Raw genomic sequence first — 16619 nt, 5'->3', positions numbered from 1 at the left:
TTTCAACAGCCAACAACACAAACCGAAGTCAAATCAGTGTAAGGGGAAGAAGAGACTTCATTGGCTTGTGGAACTAAGTGGCTGTGGTATAATGCCATGGCGTCAGGCATGGCTGGATCAAGCCTCAAATAATCCATCCTGCGTGCCGTGCCTTCTCTCTGCATCTGTGCTGGCCTTGTCATTGTCCCCTCAGCTCCAAGCAGCAACACCCCCACTGCTAGGAATCCCCATGAAACATGATGTTGCCTCTTCCAAAGTTTTCGCCACAAGTTGTGGGTCTACCTCACCGTTGTTGGAAGTGGCCCGGGGCCTGATGCTTGACCCCTCAGCTGGAGGGGACGTGGTGACCGTGCCCACATCTGGCACCAGGGGTGGGCTCAGCCAGCTCCCAATATGGACTGATGCAGGGGAAGGAGCAAGAGGCCCTTAGGAGAGGTGGGAATGGAGGCGGAAGGTGCGCACATGGCTTATGTCCCCTGCAATGAGGGTGAGTCCCCTGCTCAGCGCCAGACGGAGGTGCCTCTTCACAAAGAAACACCGTCCTCTGGCCTTGGGGAGGGAGGAACAACAGGAAACTGCCTGTGTCACCCAGGGCAGAGGCGGAAGGAGGAAGGACATCCGCCACAGCTAAGAGGCAAACACACCAGGAGAACCACACTTCACCCCAGGGTCCAGCTGACCAACACTGACCCCGGACAGAGACCACCTGTATTCACAGAACTTAGTCCACCAGGCCAAAAATGGAGACCGTTGCTATCGAAGCAACTTCGAGATCTGCTCCGGGAAGATAAGGCAGTGAAACGATCGTAACTCCGCTGTTTGCTTCTGGAAATTCCTGGAAACTGACTCGCGTGAAGAGGGTCCTGCTGCTCGGGGCGCAGAGCCTGCTTTCCAGAACAGCGACAGCTCGCCTGGGAGCGGCGCTCGCTTTCAAAGTAACCGCCCCCAGACTCCCTCCAAGCGCCTCATTTGCAGGCCACGTGGTCCCCACGCTGAAAGGTCCCTGACCCGCACCAGCTGGGCTCACACCCCAAGCTCTCCATCCTGCCCTAGCCTTGTCTTTCTGGATGGCACCTGGGAAGCTCGGTGGGGAACCACCCCCCGCGGGCAGTAACAAAATCTGCTCTGCTGACCGGGGCTCCGGAGACGGACAGGTGCCGCCCAGTGGAGCAGTTTTTGACAGTCCCGCTCGGTTCCGCTTTGCAGGTGGACTGGCCCCTGCAGGTGCCATGCCTGGACTCCCGGGTCCGCCAGGGTCAGGGTGCTCTGGGCGAATGAAAGCCACTGGTGGGAGAGTGGGGACGGGGAGAGAGGCCAGGGCTCCTGGCCCCTCGCACGACAGCTGGGTGGTCTCTCAGGCGTCCATGTGTCTTTCTTACTAGCAACTCCCACAATACAGGACAGACACTGGTGGCCGGGCACCCCATCTCCCCCGAGTCCCTTCAGCCTGGGGCACGGGGAGGGTCGTTTGCTGAGGCACTGTCACCAGACCTCTGAGACCAGATGTGTTGAAGGAGGGTCCCCGGGGCAGGAAGGACGGGTCCCCAGGCAGAAACCTGGGCACACACAAGCAAACAAGTCCCTACAAATGACCGAAATGTAGGCAGATGTAAAATCCATTTGTTTCTTATTTTCCACGGCTCTAAACTGAACATAATTGACTGTGTAAAGCAAAAATAATAACAATATAGTGTGGGTTTATAGCACGTGTAAACGCGAAATAAATGACGTTAATAAAAAAGGAATTTTTATTAAGGCGTCGGAATACTCTGCGGGGCGGTTCTTACGGGGGCCCTTGACAGGGTGGTATTGTTGGAAATTAGATTGTGATTAATTCCTGCGAGCCCTGGGGCGGCCACCGCCGCGACTCGTTCACAGTGTAAATAATAGCCCAACGGTGGAGATAAAATACAATTATAAACAACATTCCATTAGCAGAAAAGCACACCGAGAAGGGGAGGCGTAACGGCCAGGAGAACGAATAGCATACAACTAGGAAGATGGTATATTTTAACCGAGCCACGTACGAAATCATATGCCGTGTAAATCGCCTCAACACGCCGACTAGAAAACATAGAATGTCAGCATGGATATAAAGCCAAGCTGGTCACGTGTGTCTACAAGAGACACCCTGGAAGTGTAGAGACAATAGCTGGTGAAATAGAAAAGGGGGACGCACCCCACCAACACCAGGGAAAAACGCAAATAGCTGCGTGAATGTTCCGGGGGGTGTCGAGCACAGCACGGGGGCTACAGTTAAGAGCACGGAGCTGCGTATGTGAAATAGGCTTTTTGATTAAATGCGCTGGGGTGATCTCGGTGGACAGGATCGCATAGGTTTCAAGCGTGCGTTTCTACACCATGTCAACTGTGTATTGTACTGCGTGCCGACCCCGCAAAGTCAAGTCATCTTAGAGGAGCTCCTGAAAGTGCTCGTCACGAGACAGGAAAGGCCCGTAACTCCGTGAGGTGACGATGCCAGCCCGTCGTGACCATTTTGCAACGAACGCAAGTATCGAGTGATGATGTCGTACACCTGAAACTGACCCACTGTCGCGTGTCAATAATATCTCAATACAAATACTAGGGAAATAGCAAAAACCAACAATGCAAGGGGGGAAAAGAAAGATCATATGTTTATAAGGGAGTCAATTTGCCTCGAATAGAAAATAATGAGTTCTATGTGTGTGTGCACCCAACAATAGAACTTCAAGATGCGTAGAACAGAAAGTCACAGAACTAAAAGAAGAAACAGAAACACCCACAGTTATAGGTGTTTCCTACCATTTGGGGGTGGCCACTTCCTTTCTCAGTAGGGAAGGAACGCAGAGAGAGAGGAGAGGACCCCAGTGAGAACACAGAATCTGGACGCCCCCTGCCCACCAAACACCCTCGCTGACGTCTCTGGGGCTCCCAGATGCAACAGCAACACAACACCCTGTTCAAAACTGCAGGAGTATTTAGCAAGATAGACCAATTCTGGAACATAAAGAAACACTCAAAAATGTAAATGTCGAATCGAAATTCCACAAGGCGTGTTCTCTGACCAAACGGAGCTAAACTAGAAATCAAAACCAGAAAGGTGACGGGGGAAACGCTCAAATATCTCAAAAGCAGACAACGAACATCTAAATCACGCGGGTCAGAAAGAAAGTCGCAGGGAAATAACTGTGAGTCGGATGAAAGTGAAGGCGTAGCCCGGGAGGCCACGGCACGGAGCTCAGACTGCGTTTGCGGGAAGGCGTGCGGCGTCAAATGCTTACACTGGAAATGAAGAAGCGTCTCAGAGAATGCCCTCGGCTTCCATGCGGAGACACCAGAGAGGAGAAAATGGAGCCCAAAGCCGCAGAAGGAAACCATGGAGCAGAAATGAATGAAAATGAAAACAGCAAAGTAACAGAGAACAATAAATGAACTTTGGAAGGTAGTTCTCGGAAGCCTGATAAAATCCCTGACACAGGTGGACCAGGAAACAAGAGACGACAGCAACGAGCCGCCGACCACGCGTCCAGGAGACGGCGAACGAACCCCAACGTGCTTTCCGCAGAGCTGGCGAGTCCGAGGAGACGAACCAACTCATCAGAAGTCACACACTGCCAAAACTCGCCCGGGGTAAAATAGTCCCAACACTGCCAAACTTAATTTGCAATTTCAAAGCTTCCGAAAAAAACCTCCGGACTCGGACAGTTTCATCAGAAAATTTAAAGCACGGAAAGACGTGTGAGCTCAGAATTTATACTCTCTCCCAGGAAGCAGAACGGGAGAGGGTATTTCACTTTGTTGCGTTTGATGAAGCCGGCACTGCCCGCGTGCCGAAGCCACACAAAGACAGCAAGCCCATCAAAGGAAATGGTAGAAAAGAGTCACAAAACCCTTAACGAAATGCCAGCAAAATCTAATGCAGCCCAATAGAAAAGGAGTCGCACCACGACTGAGTTAGGTCTGCACGGGAACACAGGGCAATTCCATGTCTGCCAATCACCGGAAGCCACAATATCAGCAGAACAATTAAGAAAAATCATGCAATCGTGGCCATTAACACAGTAACAGAATTGGGCACAGTTCAACACCCATTTACGCTGAAAACTCTCAGCAAGTTAGGACAAGAGCAGAGCTCGCTCGTCTTGGTAAACAGCATCGGAAGACACAGCAGCCCGGGCGTCGGCTGTGTGAGACCGGAACCGGCGAGACGGCGCGCTCACGAGGGTCCCGCTCAGCGTCACACGGGGCTTCTGGCCACGCAGAGGGAACGGGGAGGCTGCGTGCCCATTGGAGAGTGAGCAAGAAGACTGTTTTCACCAACAGCATGACCGTCCACGTAAACCACCCCCAAGAGTCTACCAAAAAGGAAACAGCTGCTAAAAAACACGAGTGCATTTAAGATGGAAGGTCAATCCAGAAACATCAACTGTATTTCTACATATTTGCCGTGAAGACTGCAAATTCAAGTTTTGAAAAGAATACGGTTCACAATAGCACCCGAACACCTGGGACACTTGGGTATAAATCTAAGGCACGTGTCCAGTGCCTACGGGCTGAAACGATGACGCGGTGGTGGTAAAAATCACAGGGAGCCTGAACAGACAGTCGGAGGGCCCTGCTGCGGATGCGAGAACTCGCCGCTACTCGGGGGGGGGGGGGGGGGGGCAGCTCCCCCGTCACAAAGGCGGATTTCCTGCTGCCTCAGTGCGATCCCAATAAAAACCCAGCAGAATCTTTTCTTTTTAGAAACCGATAAGCCAGTTCTAAAACTTATGTTGCAAATCAGACAAACTATCAGCAGAAGAGCCAAAGCATTTTTGAAAAAGAACCAGCTTGGAGGACGCGCATTACCTGATTTCGAGATTCGTTGTAAAGAACGGTCAGCAGGACAGGGTGGCGCCGGAGAGAAAACAGACGCGTAGCTCAGGGGACAAAGCAGAGCGCCCAGGGTGTGCCCAGCACACACCGTCAAATACTCCGGACAAAAGTACAAGTCAAAGTCGCTACAGTGACTCGTGCTGGAACAACCGGCGCCCACATGCAACCAGCTGCCACCTGACCCACGCGTTACTCCGTAACAGGAAGGGACCCGAGTGGATCACAGGCCTCAGTGTGAACCCCCAACCCGTGCAGCCTGCTGGAAGGCCACGGCGGAGAAAAACTCTGTCACCCTTCCTTGGGCAAAGGTTTCTGAAAGACGACACGAAAGCAATTTTGTAAGTGAAAGAAGGTAAATAGGACTTCGTCAACATAAAGAAGTCTGCTCTGACGGACGTCTGGGGAAAGGCGCGGCATAGGGCCGAATGAGAAAGCAGATTTCCAAGTCACATCTGTGATGGCAGCGTTGTATACAAGATACACAAGTACCCTCAACACCGAGTGAGAGGCAAGCAGAACGAGTGGCCCATTTTCCACCCGCCGAGGATTGGAGCAGATGCTTTACGCAAGAAGACAGACAGATGGCAGAGAAGCCCCTGACAAGCACTCAGCATCGTTAGTGATTAGGGGAAGGCACATCAGGCCCCCCGAGAGACCGTCACTAAAACGGCCACAGCAGAGCCGAGTCGTGAAACCGGCGACGGCTGGTGAGGCCCTGGGACGGCTGGGGTGCCAGCTGGCGCTGGCGCGGACGCCAAGGGGCTCAACCGCTTCCCCGAATGGTAGGGCGGTTTCTTACTATGTTAACCGGACCCTTACCACGTGACCCAGAAACCTCATCCCCGCGTGTCTACCCACAGAGAGGAACACGTACGCTCATACCAAACACTCCCACAGAAGCTTCTGAGTGGCTTCCGTCATAGTGCCAGCGACTCCGCCGTCTTTCATCTGGCGATGGGATAAGGAAACTCCATCCCATGTCGCTGAGCTCCACTGAAAAAAAACGAAACAACCAGCTCCCGATACACCCGGCAACAAATGCATTATGCCCAGGGAGATGAGCCTAGCTCGGAAGGCTACGTGCCATAGGACACCAGCATAGACTATTCTGGAAGACACAAACTACAGATACAGCAGCGGACCGAGGGCCAAGGGTAAAAGAAAATATCGGGGATGGAATGTCCTATGTCTGGACCACGACAAGGGTTATGAGACCACATGTGGTTGTCGAAATGCTCCCGGCTGTACAAGAAAGGTGGCTTGTGCCCCGTGCCAATTTAACTCAACTGGCCTGACACCCACCCTCCAAAAGACCTTCTCAGGTGACTCCAACGGGCCACCAGGGTTCAGACCCGCTGCTGTAACTCTTCCTCACCAAGCAACAGATGCCTTCCTCTGGTGGCTTTGCGCCCCAGTTCTCAGCCTTGACTTCCCGTCAGAATCACTCTGTGGGGCTTTCGAAGCCACAGGTGCCTGGTCTGCCCCCAGCGATGCTGACCTCCTGGGTCTGCAGGGTGGCTCGGGCACAGGAAGGTTGAAAGTCTGGATGGGTATCTGCTGGGCAGCCCAGACTGAGAACTACTCTACAGACAGTGGTCCTTTTCCCTGACTGGGGCCTCTGCTGGTTGGAGGGTCTTCTCGTGCACCAAAAGGTAGAGGGTTCAATTCCCAGTGAAGGCACATACCTGGGTTGAACACCAGGTCCCGGCGCTTGGGGGAAGCCACTGACCTATTTCTCTCTCACATCAACGTTTCTCTCCCTCCCTGCCTCCCTCTGTCCCTTCCTCTCTCTCTAGAAATCAAGAAGCATAAATACTCAGGTGAGAATTAAAAAAAAAAAAACCTGTGGTATTTTCAGAGTATTGTTCCTGTGATTCCTAAGAGAAAACTTTTCACACTATATGCCTATTTGCACATTTCAAAATTGACATCTAATATTTTTCATCTGTTTCAATAGTTGCTAAGGATAACGTTTCTAGTGCATTGTACATCTTGACATTTAAAATTAAATGGTTACATCACTCTTTTAAATGTATCCCTTGGAATTATAAATAACAGAATGACCCGACACCCACTGGCGCCCATTTACGCAATCCACAGACGCTCCTCATCAGCAATCGCAAGTGTTACGTTGTTCTTGCCCCGAGTTTACAGCTCCAATCCGCCTCCCTCGCAGAATTCCATCCTGACCCCTAACACACCTTTAATCTCGAAAGTGATGTATCCTTCTTCCTTGTATGCCTCCCCACAATGAAAACGTGTGTGTACGTATTGAGCCTACTGTTTCCCTTTCTTCCCACCGTCAGACTCTCTGTGGTCGAAACTCTCTTCAAGCTGGCATTAGCACAATTACGATGGCCACACGACCAAAGCAATGCAACTATATCACACATTGTTTAAAATCACTTTTTAAATAACAAGTCATTCTCTTTGTGTAAATGTGCCTCTTTGTGTGCTAGCTGTGGGGTGGGGCGGGGTGAGGCTGCCGGGATTGAGGGAGTTGTCCGCTTGTGCTTTGGGGAAGTGTGACTGTTTTAGCACCGGGAGGAAACGAATCCTTCTAAGACACTAGGGGAATGAGAGGTACTTTTCTATTGTGAAATCAAAGGCGTGTGTGTGTGTGTGTGTGTGTGTGAGAGAGAGAGAGAGAGAGAGAGAGAGAGAGAGAGAGAGAGAGAGAGAGAAGGAAAAGGGCAATGGTAAATCAGATCAAGTTTAAGAGCAAAGACATGCCACAGGTAAGGATTTGTGCATTTGGTCCCGTAAGATGTCTCCACGCACACGCCCCAGGAGCCGCAGGCAGGACCCCCCACTCGTGGGTCCTGGACTCAAGGGCACTGCGCCCAAAACATCAGCAACATAAAAGCAAAGCGTCACCCCAGATCCAGCAGCGCCCCGATGTCACGGAGCAGGACCTGCATGGATGGGGGTGCAGGCCCCCAGGAGCGCGCACCGGTGCAGGAGGGCCTCTGACCCAGGGAACCCCAGGCTGCCCGTCTGCACCCCCTGCCCACACTCTGCCTGAGAACCGGGCCCAGAGAACGGCTCTGCTGCTGTGAGAGGCGCAGAGGCTCAAGCCCAGGACAATGGGAAGTGGGGGTGGGGCGGGGAGGAGCACAGTGGGACCCAGGGTGGCCACAGGTAGCGAGGGTCTATGTTGCCACCTCTCAGGGGTCGAGAGCAGCTGCTCAGCGCCCGCCAGGGACCAACGTCACTGCTGGCCACCACTCAGGAGAAACAGGGAAACCCATGTTTTTATGAGAATCTCCCATTTTGAAATATGGACAGGCCGCCACTGTGGGGGCCACCGGACCTGGTGTGCAGGCCACCTGCATACTATCTGTCAATCAAAATCCGGACGTCTGACGGCCAAGTGCAAAGGACAGGAGGCGGCGAAAAGGCCTCTTCCTTCTCTGTGTGTGAAGATGTATTCGCGTCATAACGATGTGATTTCTTAGACGTCCCTCAGTGCCTTGAGACCGGCGTCCCGTTTAAACTGTGACAGGATCGTGGTGATTACTGTGGTAACGTCCTCCCCCCGCCCCAAACATCTCGGTGCCCATCTCACCCGTCCCAGGAACGGGACCCAGAATGCTCAAAGTGCACCCTGCCCGCCCTGGTCCTCTCCACAGAGCGGAACCTCTTGGAAAGCGGTTTTCCGCACAGCTGTGAGGTCCCATTTGTCTGAACTGCAGGAGAACCAACTCCCTGCCGGGCACCCGCTAATTAAGAAAACCAAGCAGAACGCTCGCGTTCTTGGAATCACAGGCGAGTGGGGTGGAGGGGGGACTCATCTGTTAGCTGCTTCTGTACGTCAAATTCTGTGTTCCCCCCTTTTCTGGTGGCTGACCCTGCTCCCCTGAAAATGTAAGTCACGCCACAGGACCCACCCTCTCCCTTTGAAGGGAGTTCTCCGTGGTCCCCCGACACCGCGTTTCAAAGCCCTGAGTGCTCGTGAAACCGCGCACTACTGAGTGCCGGCAGCTCGTGACGCAGACACGCACTCACAACAGATCTCAGTCAGGGCTCCGTCCGGTGACAGCGCGGGAAGCAAAGCTTCCACCACGTCTGAGCAGACTTTCCGAGGAGCAGTGGCTGCTGGGACGGGCACAGCCCTGAGCTGGTGGCTGTCACCTGGGCAGGGACAGGAAGCTCCCTCCATGGTGAAATCTTAGCGGGTGCAGGACTGGGCATCTGTTAGGGTCAGCGTTAGGGCAACCCAAAGTGACTGACCGTCCAGCACCCACTGGCCGCTGGGTGGTCACGGTGTTCTGTATCGGCCCTCATTTCCCTGTCGGATGCTTTCGGCGGTGCCCACGCCAGGCTCCCATGCCATTGCCTGAGCCCACTGGCCGGCCGGGGCCTGTGACTCTCCCGTCGGCCGAGGCTGGTGCTGGGAAGCTCTCGGAGCTCTGCGGTCTAGAGGAGGCAGGTCCGGAACTTTAATGGAACTCTTAAGAGAATTGCTCTTTATTTTTACTGAGTGTATGGCAAAAAGATACAGTTCAGAGCTGAGGAAGTCTTTTGCCTAAATGAGGGACACTGTGCCTAAGAACAGAACCAAGATGGTGAAAGAGAAGCAAAGAGATTCCAAGTCCCTTGGGCATTCTGTGAGCACCTGGATCAAGCCTTGCCTGATGCTAGAACGGCTGCAGAATTCCAGTTACGTGAACCAATACGGTTCCTCTTCTCTTTGGGCAGACTTAGTGTTCACCAAATACACTCACGCACACACGCATTTCCTGGTCCTCCCGGTGGCTAGGTGGATGCCCGGCTTCCAGGGGCTGGTCAGCAGGACGTGGGCACGAGAATGAAGCTCTTTCCAAGTGTGGGCCTTCCACGCATCCCCAGGTTCCCCTTCACCAGCCAGGCACCATGCGGGATTCTGCCCAACGGACAGCTGAGTTTCCACGACTAAGTCCTGAGCAGAATGTAGAGCAGCAAATAGTCCGGACCGAGGCGTCAGAATTCTGCCTCTGCCAGCTTTGGGGCTGTAAGATCTTGGCAAGTTACTTAACTTCCCTGAGTCTTACTTTCTGCACGTACAAATCGAGGGTAATAACTAGACCTACCCATTGGGTTTATCTGCAAATTCACGAAAATCGTTTTTATCCATCATTCAGCCCCGCACCTGATACACAATTGTTACTCAGAAAAATAATAGTGAGCTATTACTATTATTGACCAGACTATTTCCCACAGTCGGAATTACTGAGGGAGAACACGGCACCATGCCATTTTCCTGCCGGGCAAAGGAATGTTCAGCCACATTCCACAGTCTGCAGCATTCTTCACAACTCACGGGGCCATGCTGCTCCCCCCAGGCACCTGCCCGCACCTCTGCCCGCCCGGACTCAGCTCCGTCTGCAAACCCAACCCATCTGCGAGAGGAGGGGCGCCTCCCCCACGCGCTCAGTGACAGGCCCACAAGCCTGGTTCTTCCCCGCACGCCACAGCTGGAATTACCACCTCCCTTTCCTCCCTCTGCCACAGCCAGGGCTGCCGGGGAGGCCCGTGCCCACTTGGGATTTTCTCACTGCCGTACTCACCAGCAGGGTGCTGGTGCTCAGAGACAGTTACTGTAAAGTAGCAAAGGGAGGAGGAGAAGGAGGCCAGAATGGGAAAGGAAGGGGTGCTGCTCGGGGAACAGTGGGGGTTGTTGAACTTACCACCTAACACCGTGGAGCTGTGGTTGGTGGCACCTGGTGGTCTTGAATAATGACTGGCAGTAGACTCCCTGCTCTAAGGACACCGGAACACCTCCCTAAGCTAGTGTCCTTGGCACTCAGAAAGAGTCCCTGTGGAGCTCCAAGTGCGTGGAAGGCAAGTGGCCTTCAATACAGAAGATCAGACGGATGGGTGATGGATGGATGGGTGATAGATGGGTGGGTGGGTGATGGATGGGTGAGTGGGTGGATGGATGGGTGGGTGGGTGGGTGGATGGATGGGCTGGTGAAGAAAAGATGGATGGATGGAGAATGACTGGTTGAATAAAATGAATAAATGGGTAAATGTATAAGTGAAATAAAAATACGGAGTAGTTAGATTTCTAGAATAAGGTATTTTTGGAGTTTTTGTTTCGGTTTTCATTTTTTCTTCACTTTCAAAAGGGAACTGAGTGAAACAGACCCTCATACTTGGAATTCTACCTTTCCATACTTATATTTTATAAAAATCATTTATTATTTAACTCTTTCAGAGAAAATGAAACTTAATGGTCTCACATCCTCTAGCCTTTGAATGTTAGCAGTGTTCAAATGTAGGCTATAAGTCTCTCTCTCTCTCTCTCTCTCTCACACACACACACACACACACACTCACACTAACCAACAGGCTTCCTCCCAGGTCTTCCATCCTCCCCTGGCAGCCTGACAGGCCGTCAGCATCACCGGAAAGCAGAGCCCCTCCCAGCCCAGGGCCCTGGGAGGCGCTGCTCCTCCACTGAGGCTGCTCTGGCCTCAGAGGGCAGCTGGCAACGTGGAGACACTGACCCGAAAGTGTCCCAGGAAACCGCTGCTCGGGCCACTCCCTGCACAGGCTGGACACAGGCGGAGCACCCAGCCAGTCCAGCAGCAGCTCTCCCAGGGCCCAGGTCTCCCGATCTGCCTCTTACCGGCACCGGCAAGTGCTTGCGGCTCTGGGAGATGCCGGTGCGGGGCAGGAACAACCCTCTACCGCCGGCTGAGCGTTTCAGCAGCGCCCAGCCCCCAGCCCGGCCTCCTCATCGTCTCCCAGGCCGCTCCCGTGCAGGACAGGAGGGCTGTGCATTGAAACGATGCAGACACGCCATGCTCCCAGTGAAGGCTGGTCTGGCCCGAGGCCCCAGTGTCTGCTCTCTCCAGGAGGGGGCGATGCACGGCGACACGGGTGGTCAAACCGTTTGTCTCCTCGTCTCCTTCCCGGTCCGAGGGACAGAAGTGCGAGCGATGGCACTTTGTTTTTATTTACGTTTCAAAAGATCTGTATGAGGGTAGTTTGCTCTACCTCCTAGTAGCCATCACTTCCTTGAATCTAGGTCAGGGTCAAGGACATGACCCTGGTATGGAAATGTGCGTTTTTGTTCACTCAGAGATTCATATTTGGAAATCACTGAGGCGATACAGTAAAATAATAATAATAATGATATTGTGCTGAGTCAGATATTTCAGATTTGGCGAGAGGAAGAATCTCCACCCTTCATCAGCACCAGACACATCAGGCCTTTGGGCTTCTGCGTGCGGGAGCGTGTGTGGGTGTGTGAGTGTGTGTGGGAGTGGGAGTGTGTATCCATTTGCTTCCGATCCAAACGCTTTCACAAACACTCCACGTTTGATTCAGGGGGCACTAGAGCGGTCAGGCGGCCAGAGGACCTTAGAGCAGAGAGGGAGCCAAACACCGTGCAGAGAGAACCAGAGTGACCACGCATCTCAGAACCCTGTCTGCGGCGCCCTGACCGGGCATGACCAGACGGCAGCAGGGCGCTGGGTTTTTCCGGCTCTGGAGCAAGGGGCACGTGACCAGAGACTGACCGACCCGGGCTCAGCGCGGCGACCCGCGACCCCTGCACCAGAGCTGCTCGAAGTTCTCTGAGCTCGACACACACGTGTGGCCCATGGGGGGCATAGGCGTCGTCCCCCGCACTTGGGGCCCCCACACCACAGAGCGCCTGCTGCTGGGGGGGGTCACTGTCACGGTTTCCACCCGAGAAAATCCGCAAGCGCTGGGCAAACGCCGTTCTCCTCGCCACACTCCATCTGAGAAAGAAATCAGCCCGTGGCCGAGAGCACACCACGGTCACGCAGAGATGCCTGGTGCCGTAAGGAGGCCACGTGAAAACCAGGGACAACGCGCCTCGGGCTGTGCGTGTGACTGCTGGGGTTTGCTGCCCTCGTGTCTGCCCAGGTCGGACCATCCATCGGCCTCGGTGCCTGGTGCACACCGTAAACCCGAGGCTCTGGTCCTCGGTCCTCGGCTCACCCCACTTATTCACAGTCAGGAGACGGGGGTCTCCACTGCACTGGGCAAGCCAGTGGGGCAGGGTCCGCAGGCCCCCTTCCTACCCGGCCAGTGAGCGGTCTACGTCCACCGCCAGGTCCGGAGCAGCACAGCCCCGCTGACTCCGGGAGAGCAGGGAGAACAGAAAATTCCTGTAATTAAAAGGCTCCATGCCTGATCCCTGGCTTTGAAGTTGCTGAGAGAGAGCTCTCACCCAGAAAATCTCAGAAAAATCTGTTTACAGGAATTTGGGGGCACACACACTGCGGACTGCTAAGAATCTCCGCTTTCCTCCTAAAATATTTCTCTGTGGAAAAGAGCCACTCACGGGCATGGGGGAGGGGAGGGGACCAAGAGCCCAGGAAGAGTCACCGTCAGACAAGGCGTTGCTGGTCCTGTGACAGACAGGGACCTTGGCAGAAGAGCAGGGAGGCGAAGGAGGAGCCACCTTGTCCGCACAGCGCCGGGTCAGGGCCCTGCTGCGATATCTCAGGTGGCACGTTAGAGTGGGCCAACCTGCCTGGACGCTGGCAGGGGACGGGCAGCCACGGGAGGCCGGAGGCCAGGACCTGCGCAGAAAGCACCCCGCAGCGCGTGTTCGCAGCAGCCTGTGAAGCCTCGCTCGGGAGCATCGCCATCCCGGGCTGCCCCGCGATTACGTCCTAGAGGTCAGCGCCCAGGGAGGCGTCCGGCCCCCTGGCGCACAGGGCCCCTCGCGCTCACTTCAGTCCCGCTCCCACGTCCAGCTCCACCGCCCAGCCCCTGCCGCCCCTCTCGGGGGGCTCTCCACAGCTCCTGGCGCTTTCGGTGAGCAGGACTGAAGTCCCCGCTTGTCCCTCTGTGGTCTCCTCAAGGGCCTCCCTGGCAAGTCCTCCGCGGAGGCACCTGCCGCAAAGGGGCCGCCACGGATCTCAGCGGCCGCACGCGCTCGTGCACACGCGCGCACACACGCGTACTCCACACACCCACGCCCTCTGTCCCAGCCACCCCCGGTCACGCACACACTCCCACGCACTCACTCCCGGCAAAGTTAGTCCCGGGGCCAGAGGTAGCGCCGCGTCCCCTCACCTTTGGAAAACAGGGCGGCCAGGCTGAGGAGCACGGGGGACCAACGGTGCCACAGCGTCCTCCTCTCAGACGGACACATCCTGGAGACCGCGAAGCAGGTCCTCTGCTCCCCGGCGCCGTCTGGGCGAAGCAGGCGCAGTCGCCGAGCCCCTGGAGGCCGGCGCGGGGCTGCACAGCCAGGTAGTGCGCGGCTAGGGGCGCCAACAGCCGCGGGGCCCTGCGCGCCCCTCTCGCCAGTCCACGGCCTGCGGGGGGAGGGGGTGGCGGGGGCGACCGCTACGCCGCTCCGGGGTTGCCCTCCCGAGTCCGGCGCGCGCAGGCAAACCCCACCCCCTCTCACCCCCACCGGGATATTTTTACTTTAATCCACGCGGATTTGGTCCCTTCCTGTTGACCCGAGCGTGGACTGGCCCGCAGTTGGCCCAAAAAGGGCGGCTCTGGGAGCTCGGGGACGCGGGCTGGCGGGCTAGCGCGCGCGGGCGGCTGGGCGGCGGGGCTGCGGCGCCCCGGGAGCGGGCGGAGGCGGCGCGGGGGACCCCGTCTGGGGATCCGGGCGCACGGGGCGGCGTAGGGCACCCTGGCGCACGGTCCCCATCCTGCCCGGCCTCGCCCCGGGGATCGCGCACGCCCGCGCCGAAGTTTCGCGGCCACGGGCCGCCTGCGCCGCCCAGTCCGGCCCGGCAGGCGGGCCGCAGGCGCGCGGGGCTCACCGCAGGCGGCGGAGACGCGGAGCGCTGGCGCGAGGAGGAAGACCCGCCACTCAGCGGAGACTGCATCCGCTCGGAGGCGAGCGCCACAGTGCCCCGCGCGGGATCCGGGCTTTGCCTGGAAATTGGCCTTTTTGAAAAAGAAAAAAAAAAAGCCCCACCCTTTCGGAGTGACAGCTGTGAGCCCCAATCCGCAAAGTGAATCCCACCTCCCCTGCTCTGCCCCGCACCCTCCCTCCCCGCACCCTCCCCAGGAGCGCGGATGGGAGGGGCTGCTGGGAGGCGCAGGGACACCTGGCCAGCTTGGAGGAGCTCCCAACAGGTGTCCAGATGGCCAGGTGCCTCCCCTTCTCCCTCAAACCCCGAGCTGCGCGCAGGTCTGGCGGCCTGGGGGTGTCTAAGTGAGGCTCCTCGCCTGGCAGTGACCCCCAAAGATCGCTGCCCTGGGGTTCCTCCTCCTGCACTGGACAGTCCCCAGCAGTCAGCAGCAGAACCTCTGACCCATGACCCCTGACCCCTGACGTGCTATCCTGAGGGTCAGGCTGCACCCCACCCCACCCCCGCCATCCTGGAATGACCCCCAAGTCAGTGATCCTGAAAGAATTCCGAGTCGCCCCCCCCACGGCCCGTTTGGAAGTGGGGGTGGCTCCCTTAGGCGCCAGGGAGGCCTTGGGGAAGATGGAAGACAAGGGTCCCCATTTTCACCTGCCCATCGTCCCTCTTTAGGGTGTAGACACCAGCTTCGCTGGGCACACCCTGGGGTTCCAGCCCAGGTCGCTGTTCGAAACGCGGCTTCGAATAGACCAGATCAAAACGCAGGGCCCACGAGAGCATCTGCGTATCCAAAGAATATCGTCAGCCAGCGACCACCGAGCCCAGCGGGGCACATTCACCTCAGTCGGTACAAATGGGCCGTGACCCCGCCAAGGGAGAAGGAGGTGCTCCATTCGCTGTACCTGTGATGGCAAATGTGTGTGTGTGTGTGTGTGTGTGTGTGTGTATCTCCGGAGATCTAAGAGTTTCCAGCCTGCGGAGCTTCAAGGAAGCTCTGAAACCAAGATCCACTCTTCTGCTCTACAGGAGCCTGTCTATGAGTCTCCGCCCGAGACGGAGCCCCTCGCCTGTTCTCGGTTTACTCTTCTGAACGTACCGATGTCTTTCTGGGTTTCTTTGATTTCTTAAACCTGTGCCTGTTCTCTGGGTCTCTCCCCTAAAATTCTCAAGTGTGAATGTGGCTCAGAACCGAAGAAATCATGTGGCTGGGTCCCTCTGAGACCTGAGCAAGCACCGCGCTCCCTCGGGAGGCCAGTGAGGAGGAGAGTGCAGAGCGGCCGGAGCCTGTCCAGTCTGCAGCCCCCCCAAGTCCCCGGTGAGGGACACAGGCGCCAGCCCGTCAGTGACAGTGACAGTGCCGAGCAGCCGGAGGCCTGCCGCTCGCGCACCTTCGCCTGGCCTCTCAGCCCCTTCGCGCCGCGTCGGCAGTAAATGCCAACCCAGGGTTGCCGGTTTATTGTGAAACTGAGTCTATTATTAAAACTCTTTCCAAATTTATAGACTGGGAATTAATGTCCCCGGTTCTTTATAAAAACCATCACTTTATATTTTCTAAATCAAATGGAGATTTTCCCCCCAGAATTGCAATCATCAGAGGCCTTGTGGGGGTGGAAGGGGCAGGAATGTGACTGCTGAAGACTCTCCCTCGGCGTCCTCAAGATGAAAGGCAGCTGACAGGTCCCAGCAGCTCCTGAGACGTTCCTCAGTGTCCCCATTGCGCACGGTTGGCTGGACAGTTTTTCCTGCTGCTTGGGGTGGAAGCCTGTCGGGGGAGCTGCACCTCCAGACTCCTACCTCATCAGGGGCTAAAGGAAGCCGGAAGCATGGCTCCTCCCTCCCTGCTGTCCAGCCTGCGGCTCCAGCTGCAGCGTCCATCCGGTCGTTGCTGCATAATTTGCACAACTAATCTTAGGATGATGGGGGGGGCGTGGCCAAGGCCTGTGGGTCCTGAGCGGC

The 16619-nt window shown here is 56.0% G+C and overlaps 1 protein-coding gene across 1 annotated transcript in view; it reads right to left on the bottom strand.

The window, feature by feature from the left end:
* Positions 1–13981, bottom strand: part of TMEM132D (transmembrane protein 132D) — a 138493-nt gene extending 124512 nt beyond the window's left edge. The window contains exon 1 of the mRNA XM_053928128.1: positions 13903–13981. Coding sequence (XP_053784103.1) covers positions 13903–13981 — 79 coding nt within the window. The remainder of the gene's footprint in view (positions 1–13902) is intronic.
* Between the last annotated feature and the right edge of the window lie 2638 nt (positions 13982–16619).

Source organism: Desmodus rotundus, chromosome 7 (assembly GCF_022682495.2).
Source record: "Desmodus rotundus isolate HL8 chromosome 7, HLdesRot8A.1, whole genome shotgun sequence".
Lineage (NCBI taxonomy): Eukaryota > Metazoa > Chordata > Mammalia > Chiroptera > Phyllostomidae > Desmodus > Desmodus rotundus.
The sequence above is the reverse complement of the archived record's forward strand: the minus strand, read 5'-3'. Positions and strand labels throughout refer to the sequence as shown.